Source organism: Pestalotiopsis fici (assembly GCF_000516985.1).
Source record: "Pestalotiopsis fici W106-1 unplaced genomic scaffold PFICI_Scf_3, whole genome shotgun sequence".
Taxonomy (NCBI): Eukaryota; Fungi; Ascomycota; class Sordariomycetes; order Amphisphaeriales; family Sporocadaceae; genus Pestalotiopsis; species Pestalotiopsis fici.
This window is the reverse complement of record NW_006917093.1, coordinates 1,808,170-1,824,415: the sequence shown is the minus strand read 5'-3', so window position 1 is coordinate 1,824,415 and position 16,246 is coordinate 1,808,170. Positions and strand designations below refer to the sequence as shown.

The 16,246-nt window shown below is 53.2% G+C and overlaps 2 protein-coding genes across 2 annotated transcripts; one reads left to right on the top strand and one right to left on the bottom strand.

Moving 5' to 3' along the window:
• Positions 1–1,034: 1,034 nt before the first annotated feature.
• PFICI_04684 (Fatty acid synthase subunit alpha) lies at positions 1,035–6,742 on the bottom strand (the record flags this gene model as incomplete). The annotated part of the gene is made up of 3 exons (XM_007833265.1): positions 1,035–1,145; positions 1,201–6,161; positions 6,223–6,742. 3 exons carry the CDS (start codon positions 6,740–6,742, stop codon positions 1,035–1,037), a joined length of 5,592 nt encoding a protein of 1,863 aa, XP_007831456.1.
• A 3,095-nt stretch (positions 6,743–9,837) lies between these two features.
• On the top strand, positions 9,838–16,204 carry PFICI_04683 (Fatty acid synthase subunit beta; the record flags this gene model as incomplete). The annotated part of the gene is made up of 2 exons (XM_007833264.1): positions 9,838–15,025; positions 15,081–16,204. 2 exons carry the CDS (start codon positions 9,838–9,840, stop codon positions 16,202–16,204), a joined length of 6,312 nt encoding a protein of 2,103 aa, XP_007831455.1.
• Between the last annotated feature and the right edge of the window lie 42 nt (positions 16,205–16,246).

Below are 16,246 nucleotides of genomic sequence, written 5' to 3'. Positions count from 1 at the left end.
GCCAGCCAGGATGTCGAGTGTCCGTGGTCGAGGTGAGATTGGAAATTTCCTTGGCTTTTCGACAAGAGTTGCGATTCCCGGCGGCCAATGCTCTCGGGTATCTTGCCGAAGACTGGGGAAATCGCCCGTGGAGGGGCATCTGCATGACGAAAAGCCCAGGGTCAGAGTCCAGATATAAGAGTGGCCCAAGGGGCAGGGCAGTCGACGGACTGTGCTCTTGGTAGCCACCGATGTGAGTCCCCAAGCTCCTCCAAGGTCTCTCACTTTATCTGCAAGCACTGCCACTGCCAGGTCTGCATCGATGCGATTCGTTCATACCACTCGATTCGTAAGTGCGCTTTCCCAACCTTGGAACACACAGGCAGACACTATGATCGATATAAGCGACACTACGTAGTAGTCAGTCATGCCATCTTGGCAATGGGCTAGTCAAGCCTCTCTCTCTCACTCTGTCTCTCACTCAAGGGGCCCATTGGGGTCCGAACTCTAGACCACGATGGTCATGGTTTATAAGATACCCCGCAGGTGGGCGTGTCTAGGGAAAGAAGATCGTGAAATGAACGCTACTTTGCCACATGGCAACAAGCATCAAGGGATGAATTTCTGATCTACTGTGTAGGGTCAAGAAGACCGGGCTCGGAACTCCTGTCCAGAACTGTCATTCTTCACCGGTCAGTGTGGGTCTGGGGGTCCTGCGGGCCCTTTCACATGTCAAATCTAATGGCGAAACTACCACAAATCGAGTCGGTCACATTTTAGGACAAATTTCTCTGCTGCTGCCCTTGGAAATTTCAAATCACCTTTCTTTGTATCTACCATTTTTTTTCCGTCTCTGTAATGGTACGACGGTCATTCGACTTGACTGACCTGACTCTTTCCTGCCCATCTCTCTCTATTTGCCGATCTACTGTCAATGCAAAAATAACCAGAAGCGAAAACCGTGCTCCAAACATTTCCCAATCATCATTTCACACCTTGACCTGTACCTAATCTAATATATATACAAGGAGGAGACATTACACGCGTGCGCAAACTCAGAACGACGAAACCGCAATGGCGATTGACTGCGACTCCGAGTGCGAGATGGAGACGCTAATCTCCTTGACGCCAGCCTTCTTGGCAGCTTCGGCGGCATCACCGTACAACTATAGTCATGTTAACTCACTGTCGACTTGGAGCTAGGGGCAAGGAAGTACTTACGCTCACAATGGGCGCGCCGTTCTCATCGGGGAGGACCTCAATCTGCTTCAGAGCAGCACCGCCTCCCTGGCTCTTGACACCGAGACTCTTGAAAACAGCCTCCTTTGCACTCCAGCGGCCAGCAAATGAGCTTTGCGGGCTAGGCATCTTACGGCAGTATGCAATCTCCTTCTCGGTAAAGTTGCGCTCCACAAAGGTCTCATTGTCAATGTTGATGGCAGTAATGTCCTCGACATCAACACCGACCTTGGTGTTCTTGGTTGTCTCGAGGCTACGGGCGAGTGCCTCAATTGACTCCTTGGTGGACTTTGCCTTGGCTGCTTGGGTAGCAGCAGCGCGCTTGGCAAAGTCGGCAGGGTAGGTGAGACCGGCAGTCTTCTTGTCCTCGGTGACGCGAGCTTCGGGGTTGAGCAGGACGGAGCTCAGCTGGTCCTCAGTGTAAGGTGAGCTGGCCTTGGCCTGGAAGAGCGCGTTGTTGATCATGCCGTTGTGGAAGTAACGGTAAGACTTCTTCTGGCGACCAGCGACCTTGTCGGCGTAGGCCTTGAAGGTCTCCTCATCGAGAGTGGCATAGAGGTACTTGGGGTGAATACCGATGGCCTGGGCACCCTTCTGACCGAAACCAAAGGAGGTGACGGAGAAGGCCTTGACGCCATCCGTCTGGATGCTGCGGCTGGGGTAGACAATCAGGTCGAATTGCTCCATGATGGAATCAACATTGTCGGCGTTGCGGTTACCGGGCACCAGACCAGTGTTGAGCACCTGCAAGCAACCGTTCAACATCCAAGCACCGGCAGCACCCTTGGGGTGACCAGTGAGGTACTTCTGGAATATACCCAGAACAGCGTTACCCTTGGTACGACCCAAGTGGCGAAGCTGCTGGCAGATGACAGAAGACTCGTTCTTGTCGTTAGCCTTGGTAGAGGTACCGTGGAATGAAGCAACACCGAGGTCATCAACAGTGAGACCCCATGTGGCCAATGCACCGCGCAGAGGTGCGATGCTGGTGTCTTGCTTCCAGAAGTTGTTGCCGAAGCTGCGAAGGGCCTCCTTCTCTTGACGGATGGCCTCCTTCTCAACATGTGCGATACGGTCGGCAGTGTACTCCTTCTCGTTGAACTGGTCGTTTCCAGCCTTGATAGCAGCAATCTCTTCATGCAGATATTCAAGCTCAGACTCCTTCCAGTTGCGGATCTGCCTCTTGCGAAGCTCAATCTGGCGGCGACGGTACTTGATGTCGAGCAGCGGGGAGGGGAACTTGCCAGGGGTCTCGCGAGCAGTGGTCAGAACACCCTGTCCAGGAGCAGGCACCGATCGTCCAATCTTGTCACTGGCGGTGGTGGTAAGGGCCAAGATACCGTAGATCGGCACACCCATATCCAGCGCAAGCTTGGCGGTCATGATAATCTGGACACCGGAACCCTGGGACTCCATGAAGCCGTTACGGGTGGTAGTCGTGGGACGCGACATCTCCTTGGGAGTGCGGCCGTGAGCAAACTCGTCAACAGCGTTGCTAGTGGCCTTCATGTTGGCGAACTCGTAAGAGCCTTCCTCGCCAAAGTCATCGAAACCACCGACAAGACAGACACGAGCCTTGCCCTCCATGATTGTCTCGTAACCAATATCAACAGACTCGACAGCAGTAGCGCAGGCACCGACTGGAGTCTTGATGGGACCAGAGGAGGAAAGCAGCAACATGTTAACCCAGGCAGCCATGGTGTTGATGAAGGACTCCTGAAGAATGTCATTCTGAACAGGCTTGTCCAAGAAACGGTCACGGTGCATACCACGCAGAGCACCAGCACCACCCATACCGGAACCAATGCAGTTTCCGACCTCGGAGACGTGGACATACTTGTAGAACTCATAAGGATCAGTGATACCGGAAGAAAGCAGGGCCTCAGCGACGGAAACGAGGACGAAGAGAGTCACGGGGTCGACCTGAGAGATGATGTCCTCGGGAACACCGTACTTCTTGGCATCCCATCCTGTAGGAATCTGACCAGCAACGAGACGGTCGAATCTGAGAGCCTTGGGGATCCAGAGAGAAGCACCCTTCTTCATGCGGACAGTGTACTCGCCACTGTCAGGAATCTCGAAGATCTCGGCCTTTGCGCCGTGCTCGCGCTTGAACTCCTCGGCAGTCTCCTTGGAAGCCTCGAAGGGCTCCAGGTCCTCCTCAATAACAACTTCGTGAAGAAGCTGCTTGTTGTTGGGATCATAGCCGCCGAAGAGTTCGGGCTCGATCAGACGGATACCAGAATGCTCCAGAATCTGCTTCTCGTACTTGGTCTTGATGTCCTTGTCATCAACTGGCTCCCCGGACTTGGCGTCAACCCATCCAGAGTAGGGCTGGCCCTTGATGGGGCCATTGTGATTCTTGATGAGACCCATGATCCAAGCCATTTCAACACAGCCCTCCAGGGAGAATTCGCCGTGTGCTTCCATCTCCCAGCGAGTTCTCGAGTTACCCCAGGGACCGACTTCGGCAAAACCGGTGATGACAACCACCTTGTCGAGGTCGACCATACCCTTGAGGTTCTCATTGAGAGGCTCAATGTCCGACTTCCAGTCCGGCAAAGCAGGGAAGTCAAACTTGATGTTTGCACGAGGCTCAATCAACTTTCGCTTGTACAGAGCTTCGGTCTCTTCGCCATTGACAACCTTATTCTCAATGGCAGTCTCCTTGGTCACGGCGCGACGAATTTCGCTCGAGCCAGTGATGTTGGCGCGCTCCTTGGTCATGAGCTTATTGAGCTTCTTGATGAACTGAAGTCCACCGTTCAAGTCAGCAAAGACAGGCTGGTTCTGGCAAAGGTCAACAATGTCTGGCGACATGAGACCCAACAGGTTGAAAGCCATCTCCTGCTGCGAGAAGGTGCGGGCGCCCTCTTGTTCGACACTCTCAGCAACAACATTGTTGCCCGACATGAGACCTGTACCACGGGTCCAACCAATGACGGCACCGCAGATAGTGAGGTAGTTACCCCAGTCCTCCGAGCGCCACCTGTTGAAAAGAGTCTCAAGACCAAGCTTGGACTCGGAGTAGAGACCGTCGCTACCAAAAGTACCGTGGTTGGGGGAGAGAGGCAGGACGACCTGAGCTGGACGGGTCTCGAAGCCACGCTCAAACTTCTCGGACTTGACACATCCAAGAAGACGGAGGAGGTTGGTCAACATGATACGGTGAGCAAGCTCGGACTTGGAGTCAATGCCATCGATTTGACGGCCCTGCTCGGAAATGGCAGCGAACGGAACAATGTAGTCCAGATCCCAGCCCAGACCCTTCTTAGCGTCGTAGATGTACTCGATGAGTGCCTCAACATCTTGCTTGCTACCTTGGTTGAAGGGAACAACGACGAGTTGGGAGCCACGAGCACCGTACTTGGCATACATGGCCTGGTAGTACTCGGTGACCTCGCGAGAGAAGCGACTGGTGGTAACGATGACCTTGGCACCTCCGCTAATGAGGCCTTGGAGCACCTCAGCACCGATGGAACCAGCACCAGCACCAGTCATAAGGACGTACTTGCCCTCGTAGCTAATACCATCCCTGGCAGACTCCTCCAGGCAGTCAAGGTAGACCTTGGAGAGCTTCTTGTCGTAAGACCAACCGGTAAGTTCATCGTAGCTCTTGAGGTGAAGGAAGGGCATGGACTCGGTCTTGCCCTTGTTAGCCTGGCTAGAGGTCTTTACGCCAGACTTCTTAACAAGTCCACCCTTTCCGTTCTCCTTGGGAAGAATTTGGCTCTCGTTCATGGCCAATGACTGACGGACATTCTGCGAAATAGTCTTGAGCTCAGCCTGAGTTGGCTTAGCCATGTTGTGCTGAGCCTTGATGAGCTTGACCAGGCGAGCCAAATCATTGTTGACCTTGGTGCGGTTACCGTACTCAGTGATCTTGCCACCCTCTGCCATCTGCTTGACGTAGTGCTCAAGCTTGCGGCAGCTTTGGCGAGGAACCTCTTCATACTTGATGTTACCCTGGTGGTCAACGGTTGTGTGGGGACCAGTTGGGACTGCCACATCCTTGTAGACTGGAGCGGTGTTCAAGACCTCCTTGCAGTTCTCGATGAGCTGCTCACCAAGAGACTTTGCAAGCTTGTAGGTCTCGCCGCGCTCAGTAGGGCAGTTGTCGATGTGGTACTGCATGAACTCCAGAAGCAGAGGGTTCGACTTGGTCATGATGCGAATACACTGGCTAACAATCTCACGGTCAACAACCTGAAGTCTTCCGAAAATGACATCGTAGTACATGCTAAGAGCATCCTGGCGAGCCCAGTTCCACGAAGAGTCGTAGGTACGAGCCTTCAATGGGCTGAAAACAGGCTCAATGCCAGAGGCGTAGAAATCACCGTGCTCAGCAGCCCAAAGGTCAAGCTGAGCCTGAAGAACCTTTTCAGATTCCTGCGAAACTTGGGCAGCCTTGTCTCCTGCGCGCAGATCCATCTTGAGGTATCTTGCCAGAAGCTCGAGTTGCTGCTTGAACAGAGCACGCTGGTCCTTGGTCAGGGCGTCGATGGCAGCCGGGTCCATCATCATGCCGCCACCGCCACCGGCAGCAGGGCCTGCAGCAGCAGCTGTCGAGAGGCTGATTCCGGCGTTGCTGGCGTACTTTTGAGTAACATCGTCAAGGAAGGCCTTGGCGTCATTCTCAGAGCCCAAACGAGCCGCAGGCTCCATGGTGATTGCTAGCAAGAGAGCGCCGTCTTGGCGGCCAGCTCCAAGACCCCATCTAGTCTCCAAGTATTTCCTAGCTGATGTGATGTTGAAACCTCCGGGCATCTTGGAAGAGACCAATCTGGCGATGAGGGACTGTGACTGCTTTCCAAGCTGACCATTGAAAGTAGCTTGCATGACGGCGGCAAGTTCGTCTATCGGTGTGTCTTCGGGCTTCTCTGGTGTTGAGCCGAATTCCTTGCCTAGATCACCTAGGATTTCATTCTGAAGTGTCGATTTACCTGTTTACATGTTAGTTTCATCAATGGTTGTGAGCATGATGCGATGATCGGGAATACATACCGCCAACCAAATCCTTGATAGCTTTGCTGAGGGGAATCTCGGCGAAAGGCTTCTTCAGCTTCTGGGCGATCAGGGATCGCACAATCTCCAAAGCTGATACAGGCGCATCCTCGACTGCAGCTGCCGGGCCAGCGCTGGGTGCGGGCGCAGCAGCGGCAGCGGCGGGTGCGGCGGCGGAGGCTGCTGCTGGTGCAGAGCTCTCAGCCGGAGCAGCGGCGGGCTCTGGTTCCTCCTCAACAGGATCCACGTCATAGTAAATCTCTTTTGCGTCCTTGTTATAGCACAGAATCTGTCTCTGCACAGACTTGGCGGCATCGTAGGCTTCATACTTGGATGCGAGTGTGCGCTTGGCCATAACACCAAGTGTATCGGCAGGACCAATTTCTACAATCCGCTCGGCAGTCTTCTCCGCGAGGAAGACATCTTGTGTTTCGATCCATCTCACGGGGGAGGCGAATTGATATGCCAGAAGCTCAACAAGGAGCGTGTGTGCAAGTTCCTGCTCGACTTCGGGACGCATGGCGGGCAATGGTACAAGAGGCGAGTTGCGTCGGTAAGGGGGATGGGCTTCGTAATTAGAGCTAAAAGGCAAAGCTCAAGTGAATTGCTTCACCGGGTATCTCTAATGGAAACGAAACACGAGGAGACGGTCGGCAGGTGAGGTGAGTTGGCCGATTCCGTGATTTGCCAACGTGAAGAGAAGAAATTATTTCTGCAGGGAGAACTTGTCAGCTTGGTGTCGGTTTGCAAAGTCGTAGTCAAAGCAATGGGGGGCGGGATTCCAGAGTGGGATGGATGGGAATACCTGCTACCTAGCTCTAGAGCGCGGCGGTGGGCACTCTGGTGAAGCTAGGGTAGGTGTGGTGATCAAGATGGTGAATATGGTATTATTTCAAGAAAGCAACTTACAGACAGATGGAACAAGCAAAGAATGCCTTCTCCCAAAGCACCTTGCTGTTGAAGTGAATTGAAGTGAAGAAACAGGAATTAGATTTTGGAACCTCTCGATCAAGGAACCTGAGGCCTGAAATTGCAATCACCGTTGTCCGGGTCTGGGGGATGCAGTCGGTAGCTATGGGAAGATTTCGCGTTCCCAAATGTTGAACCGGCAGAAAAATTGGCTGGCCCGAACGTTGCACTGAGGCCGTTACTCTCGCTACTTTGTGTCGCACCCACCTTGATGCAGGTTCTGCGCTGGTACTGCAGCAGAGCTTCCTTGCAGCAGAGGTACGTACCCTTCTTGGCGTTTCTTACAATAGATGGACTCCCCAGCAGACTTTCCAGTGTTATTTTTCGTGGTTTTTTCACCAACGTCCACTAATCGATCACCATGCCACGCTGACCAGGCAGTCCAACGCTGACTGGCCAGATGCCTTTTGTGCCCCTGCTTCCTTCTTCCCGGTGGTCCCATCAACTCGACCATTGGCTGCCCATCCCCAGTACGGATGCTTCGACAATTCACCGGCGGCTTCTGCTCCTCAACCATATCCACGCCCTAGGCCTGTTGAGGGCTAGCCCCGTCGAGGACCCTTTCCCCACACAATCTCCCATCTTCACGCGTGATCCCTTGTCCCTACTTTTTATCGAGGCGCGCCTCAAGGTCGGTCAATTGAGTTCCAACGTCTTGTCGTTGGCAAAAAAGAAAAATCAATTGGAAGCTAGGCAACAGATAGAGTTTCCCGTCTGCAGATATTTGGGAAATCTCGATACATAGGTCTGTAACTGCTAGCTCACTATTTGCCATTGTATACTTTATTTGTTCGGTCAAATCGAATCAACCTGCATATCTTATCAGTGACGAACCGAACAGTACCATGTCGTCATGCTCTGTGCAGTTGCCAATTGGGTCGACAAGGCTGTGCGTTATCTTTGCAGGAGTTTCAAATTCCGGAAGCTTTTTTTCTATTTTTCTTCGTACCCTCCGGCTGTTCTTCCCTTGGGGTTCAGTTGCTTGTCCCGCTGCAACCCCAATTCTGGACGACCCCTGATCAGCCCACTCTTTCCGTTGCCCCGTCGCGGGTCGCAAGTAGAGATACTTTCAGTGCTTCGGGTGTATTTATTTGAGCGAGAAAATATCCATCCTAGATTTGATCTCACTCTTGCAGCCATTGATGTCCGTAACTGGCTTGATACAAGTTGAAATGAAGTGAACATCCAAACAGCATAATTGACACATAGATAGTAAATGTATTTCTCATAAATCAGGGTTGTTGATGGCAGCAGTGACGGCTCGAGGGGATGGAAAGTTGAATCTGCATGGACAAAACTAGACCCCGCCATCGACATCGCCATTGAAGTAGGTACTTGTTGAATCCAGCTGCATCGCAGGTCCATCATGTCAACATAGCCTTCAGTCACTTGAGCTAATCGACTGCCTCGGACGTTCATGATAGTTGTCAAAAGAAGTTCACAGAATATCAAGAGTCCACGTTGACTATCAATTATTTGGTTGGTCCCATAATGACCCAAGGTTCTATTTGTGCCTAGCCTGAATGGCCATTGACAAATACTCCCGCCGCGTCCATCAACATTGTTACTCGAACGGACATGCGGTAAACATTGAACCCGTGCTAAACGGCCTACTATTTACTTCCATTGAGCCTCATACTGGGAGCTTCCTTGCTGAACCTTTTTCTTGGTATGGAGTGCATAGGGACGCGTCAAGCGCGTGTCCACCCGTGGTGGCATCATGATACAAGGCATGTTTATACCATAACCAAGAGACCATCATGCCATCGGCATCACTCGAAGAATCCTGGCCACAAGCGGAAATGTTGATATTCTCTTTCATGTTACAATGTCCAGCTCTCGATTTCAAAAGGTTCTGACACCCAGGTTTCACCTCACAAAAGAGTGCAAAGTCGTGGTAGGCATCGGGTGATCAAGAGTCCCAAAGTCAAAACCAAGGTTGCATTCGGGCCACGGCCAACCATATCGTCATTATTGCTTGTAATCCATGATATCTCGCTGTTTCAGGGACTCAACTCAAGACTCTCACTTGCAAAAGCCCGAACAATGGTTCCAGCGAATGTCCGTGGATTGTCTGATAGAAAGTTTTGTATGATAACGGCTAGCCATGGAGGCAAAGTAAAATGTCAATAGGTACCGCTACTTTGGGCCGGGATGCTCCTCACCCTTGTCCAGGATCTCCATTTGGTGCACAATAGCATGCACGTTCATCCCCCAACAAGACGACTAAAATTTTGGCGAGGTTACTAGCTAGCTAGCAAAGCTCCTACAGATCAGGCGTTTGCTGACCGGACGGTAAATTCTCATCTTCATGTTGAGGACGCCAGCAAGCAAGCAAGCAGACAGTGAGAGCCACACACCAATTCACTCCCTGACCGGAAGCTCGCCGTTTTGTTCTCCCCTTGACAAATTTACCCTGATTCCGACAAGTTGACGGCATCAAAAGTAGAACTTCCCATTCTCAATTTGCATTCACGTTGCCAATCTTCTACTTTTGGCCCAATTCCTGTCTCTGCCTTTCCCTGCCGTTCCTCCTACCAAGTAATTTCTTTCGATTCCCCCCCACATCCCAGAGCTCATTTTCTGCTCTTTCTACTCTTGCCTCCTGCTCTTTGCTGAGTCTACGGAGACGACGACGACATCAATATGTACGGCACAGGAACTGGCCCTCAGACGGGCGTTTCCACCCCAAGATCCAATTCTTCTCTCCGACCGCTCACCCTCAACCATGGTTCACTAGAGGCTTCATTCTTGGTGCCCACTGGCATCCATTACCACGCATCACAACTGAAAGACCGATTCACCTCGGCTTTGCCAGCAGCCACAGACGAACTTGCTCAAGATGACGAGCCTTCCTCGATACCCGAGCTCGTCGCCAGATACATGGGCTTCGTCGCCCACGAAGTTGAAGAGGGCGAAGATGACGGCCAAGGCTCGTATGAGGAGGTCCTGAAGCTCGTCCTTAACGAGTTCGAGCGCATGTACCTTCGTGGCAACGACGTGCATGCTCTGGCAAGAACACTCCCAGGCATCATCGAGAAGCAGATTGCCGTTGTGCGCTGCTACTATGCTGCACGTTCAACGGCCAACAGAGCCATTAGACCCCACGACTCTGCTCTGCTCAGAGCCGCTGATGAGGGCAGTGCCCACATCTACAACATCTTTGGTGGCCAGGGCAACATTGTCGAGTACTTCGATGAGCTGCGGGAAGTCTACGAGACTTATCCCTCCTTCGTAGGCGAGCTTGTCTCTTCGGCAGCTGAGCACCTGCAAACTTTGAGTGTAGACCCCCGCGTTCAGAAGTTGTACGCCAAGGGCCTTGATATCATGGCCTGGTTACATACTCCTGACGCCACACCCGACGCAGACTACCTGATCTCTGCGCCCGTCAGTCTTCCCTTGATTGGACTGGTTCAGCTGTGTCACTACCAGGTCCTTGGTAAGGGTCTCGGCCTTCACCCCGGTATCCTGAGAGACCGCATTTCCGGTGCCACCGGTCACTCCCAGGGTATCGTCGTTGCTGCTGCTACCGCCGCTGCAAGTGATTGGGAGTCGTTCGAGAAGGTGTCCAAGGATGCTCTGACCATTCTGTTCTGGATCGGCGCTCGCAGTCAACAGGTCTTCCCAAGGACCTCGTTGACGCCAAAGGTTCTCCAGGACTCCATTGACAATGGCGAGGGCGAGCCGACACCCATGCTTAGCATTCGCGACCTTCCCCAGAGCGAGGTGCAAAAGCACATTGATGCCACCAACCAGTACCTCCCCGAGGACCGCCACATTTCCATCTCCCTGATCAACAGCCCGAGAAACATGGTCGTCACCGGTCCGCCGATCTCTCTCTACGGTCTGAACCTGCAGCTTCGAAAGGTCAAGGCCCCGACAGGCCTCGACCAGACAAGAATTCCCTACACCGAGCGCAAGGTCCGCTTCGTCAACCGCTTCTTGCCGATCACCTCGCCCTTCCACAGCCAATACTTGAAGGAGGCCACCAAGCTCATCGATGAGGACCTCAAGGACATCAAGATCGACTCCAAATCTCTTGGTTTCGCTGTCTACAACACCTGCAGTGGCGCAGACTTGAGAGAGGAGGTTCAAGGTGATATTGTGCCCTCGCTGATCCGCATGATCACCCGTGACCCGGTCAACTGGGAAAAGGCCACCGTCTTTTCGCAGGCCACTCACATCCTAGACTTCGGCCCCGGTGGCATTTCTGGCCTCGGTATTCTTACAAGCCGTAACAAGGAGGGAACCGGCGTTCGCGTTATTCTCGCCGGTACCGTCAACGGTACTGTCCAGGAGGTCGGTTACAAGCCCGAGCTCTTCGACCGCGATGAAGAGAATGCCGTCGTGTACGCCAACGATTGGGTGAAGGAGTATGGCCCGAGACTGGTCAAGACCTCCAAGGGCGAGACATACGTCGATACCAAGATGAGCAGACTCCTCGGTGTGCCGCCAGTCATGGTTGCTGGTATGACTCCTAGCACTGTGCCGTGGGATTTCATTGCGGCAACCATGAACGCCGGCTACCACATTGAGTTGGCCGGTGGCGGTTACTACAATGCAAAGACCATGACCGAGGCTCTGACAAAGATCGAGAAAGCCATTCCTGCCGGTCGTGGTATCACCATCAACCTGATCTACGTCAACCCCCGCGCCATGGCTTGGCAGATTCCTCTTGTTGGTAGACTCCGCGCCGAAGGTATCCCGATCGAGGGTCTTACCATTGGTGCTGGTGTTCCCTCTCTTGAGGTTGCCCAGGAGTACATTGACACTCTAGGTCTCAAGCACATTGCCTTTAAGCCTGGTTCCATGGAGGCTATCCAGGCCGTCATCAACATTGCCAAGGCTAACCCGACCTTCCCCATCATCTTGCAGTGGACTGGTGGTCGTGGTGGTGGTCACCACGGTTTTGAGGACTTCCATCAGCCCGTTCTTCAAATGTACGGCAGAATCCGTCGCTACGACAACATCATTCTTGTTGCTGGCAGTGGTTTTGGTAGCTCTGAGGATACTTACCCGTACCTCACTGGTGAATGGTCCAAGAAGTACGGTTACCCGCCCATGCCCTTCGATGGCTGCATGTTTGGTAGTCGCATGATGGTGGCCAAGGAGGCGCACACCAGCAAGAACGCCAAGCAGGCTATCGTCGATGCACCAGGTCTTGGCGACGAGGACTGGGAGAAGACTTACAAGGGCGCTGCTGGCGGTGTGATTACTGTTCGTTCAGAGATGGGCGAGCCTATTCACAAGTTGGCCACCCGTGGTGTTCTCTTCTGGGCCGAGATGGACCAGAAGATCTTTGCCCTGCCCAAGGAGAAGCGTGTTGCGGAACTCAAGAAGAACCGTGCATACATTATCAAGAAGCTGAACGATGATTTCCAGAAGGTCTGGTTCGGCCGCAACTCTGCAGGCGAGACGGTTGACCTGGAAGACATGACCTACGCCGAGGTTGTGCGACGCCTTGTTGAGCTCCTCTATGTCAAGCACCAGTCCCGCTGGATCGACCCGTCCTTCATGAAGCTGACTGGTGACTTCATCCACCGCGTCGAGAGTCGATTTACAACCTCTTCGAGCCAGGCATCCATGTTGCAGAGCTACTCTGACCTGAACGAACCCTTCGGCGCCGTTGACAAGATCCTCGCAAGATACCCCGAGGCTGAGTCTCAGACCATCAACGCCCAAGATGTCCAGCACTTCGTCATGCTTTGCCAGCGACGTGGCCAGAAGCCCGTTACCTTCGTTCCCGCACTTGATGAAAGCTTCGAGTTCTTCTTCAAGAAGGATTCTCTGTGGCAGTCTGAGGATCTCGATGCCGTCATTGACCAAGACGTCGGCAGAACTTGTATTCTCCAGGGTCCTATGGCCGCCAAGTTCTCGACTAAGGTCGACGAGCCCATCAAGGAGATCCTCGATGGTATCCACCACGGACACATTACCCATCTCCTCGAGGATGCTTACCAAGGCAAGGAAGAGTCTGTTCCCACCATCGAGTACTTTGGTGGCAAGCTCGTTGACACCGAGATTCCTCTTGACATTGAGGGCTTGACCGTGTCTTACGATGACCACAAGAACACTTACCGCTTGTCTACATCTCCCACCGTCGCTCTGCCACCCCTGGAGTCTTGGCTGGCACTACTTGCTGGCCCCAACAGATCGTGGCGCCATGCCCTCTTCATGTCAGATGTCTTGGTGCAAGGTCAAAAGTACCAGACCAACCCCTTGAGAAGAATCTTTGCCCCTGTTCGTGGCCTGTTTGTCGAAATCCAGTACCCCAACGACCCTAGCAAGACGTCCATCATCGTTCGGGAGCAACCCAGACACAACCACTACGTGGATGTCATTGAAGTCAAGCTGGACGGCAAGGATAACATTATTGTCAACATGATCAAGGATACCACTGCTCTGGACGAGCCTGTGTCCCTGCCCCTGCGCTTCACCTACCACCCCGAGGCTGGATACGCACCCATCCACGAGGTTATGGATGACCGCAATGACCGCATCAAGGAGTTTTACTGGCGCGCGTGGTTCGGCAACGACAACCTCGACCTTGATGCTCCAGTTACTGGCAAGTTTGATGGTGGCAAGGCTACCATCACTGCTGAAGACATCAACGACTTTGTTCACGCTGTTGGCAACACCGGCGAGGCCTTTGTAGACCGTCCCGGCAAGGTCGTCTATGCTCCCATGGACTTTGCAATTGTTGTTGGTTGGAAGGCCATCACCAAGCCAATCTTCCCCCGCAAGATTGATGGTGATCTTCTCAAGCTTGTCCATCTCTCCAATGGCTTCCGCATGATGCCTGGTGCCGAACCTCTCAAGAAGGGTGATCAGGTCGAGACCACCGCTCAGATCAATGCTGTCATCAACCAGGAGTCTGGCAAGATGGTCGAGGTCTGCGGTACCATTACTCGTGATGGTGAGGCTGTCATGGAGGTCACCTCGCAGTTCCTGTACAGAGGTGTCTACACTGACTTTGAGAACACCTTCCAGCGCAAGGTCGAGACACCAATGCAGGTGCATCTCGCCACTGCCAAGGACGTCGCCGTCCTCAAGTCCAAGGAGTGGTTCCTACTGGAGGGTGATGAGGATCTTGTTGGCAAGACTCTTGTTTTCAGACTGCAGTCTCTGTACAAGTTTAAGAACAAGACTGTCTTTAGCAGCATCGAGACTCGCGGCCAAGTCTTGTTGGAAAGACCCACCAAGCAGATTGACCAGGTCGCCAGCGTCGAGTATGTCGCCGGTTTGTCTCAGGGCAACCCCGTCATCGACTACCTCGAGCGTCACGGATCCTCGATCGAGCAGCCCGTCAGCTTTGAGAACCCCATTCCTCTGAGCGGCAAGACCCCTCTGTTGCTCAAGGCGCCTGCTTCGAACGAGAACTACGCCAAGGTGTCTGGAGACTACAACCCCATTCACGTTTCTCGCGTCTTCTCGAGCTACGCCAACCTGCCCGGCACCATCACCCACGGCATGTACTCGAGTGCTGCTGTACGAAGCCTGGTCGAGACTTGGGCAGCCGAGAACAATGTCGGCCGTGTTCGTTCGTTCCATGCTTCCCTGACTGGCATGGTCCTGCCCAACGATGACATCCAAGTCAAGTTGCAGCACGTTGCCATGATTGGAGGTCGCAAGATCATCAAGGTCGAGGCCAGCAACAAGGAGACCGAGGACAAGGTTTTGCTTGGTGAGGCTGAGATTGAGCAGCCCGTCACAGCCTATGTCTTCACTGGACAGGGTTCGCAGGAGCAAGGTATGGGTATGGAACTTTACGACAGCAGCCCTGTTGCCAAGGAGGTCTGGGACAGAGCTGACAAGTACTTGCTTGATAACTATGGTACGTGTTTTCCCTACTTGAGGCCAATCGCTGCGTATTTGTTAACACTTTACAGGATTCTCCATTATCAACATTGTCCGCAACAACCCCAAGGAGTTCACCGTCTACTTTGGCGGTTCCAAGGGTAAGGCTATCCGCCAGAAGTACATGGATATGAAGTTCGAGACGGTCGCTCAGGACGGATCGACCAAGTCTGAGAGAATCTTCAAGGAGATTACCGACAGAACAACCTCGTACACCTACAGGTCGCCTCAGGGTCTGCTCTCGGCAACTCAATTCACACAGCCTGCCTTGACTCTGATGGAGAAGGCCAGTTTCGAGGACATGAAGGCCAAGGGTCTTGTTCCCCGCGACAGCACCTTTGCTGGTCACTCCCTCGGAGAGTACTCGGCCCTGGCTGCCCTTGCTGATGTCATGCCTATTGAGTCGCTCGTTTCGGTCGTCTTCTACCGTGGTTTGACTATGCAAGTCGCTGTCGAGCGTGATGCTGACGGCCGTTCCAACTACTCCATGTGCGCCGTGAACCCCAGCAGAATTTCCAAGTCTTTTGACGAGGAGGCTCTCCGCTTTGTCGTTGGCAACATTGCTGAGGAGACTGGCTGGTTGCTCGAGATTGTCAACTACAACATTGCCAACATGCAATACGTCTGCGCGGGTGACCTCCGTGCCTTGGACACGCTCACTGGTGTCACCAACTTCCTGAAGGCGCAGAAGATTGACATTGTTCAACTCAAGCGGGAGTTGAAGCCCGAGGAAGTCAAGGAGCACTTGGTTGACATCATCAAGGGTTGCGCCCAGCAGACCGAGTCCAAGCCCAAGCCCCTCGAGCTCCAGCGTGGATTCGCCACGATCCCTCTGCGTGGTATCGATGTTCCCTTCCACTCGACCTTCTTGCGCTCTGGTGTCAAGCCTTTCCGAAGCTTCCTCAACACCCAGATCAAGCAGACCAGCATCGACCCCGCCAAGCTTATTGGAAAGTACATTCCCAACGTCACGGCCCGACCTTTCGAGCTCACCAAGGAGTACTTTGAGAACGTCTATGCTCTGACAAACTCTCCCAACATCAAGGCAATCTTGAACAAGTGGGATTCGTACCAGGATGATGCGCAGCCCAACGGCGTCAACGGTGTCAATGGCGTCAACGGACACGATGAAAGCGAGGTTAATGGAACTCACTAAAAAAAAAAAAGCAATGGAATGAATGAGGGAAAGAGTAAATGA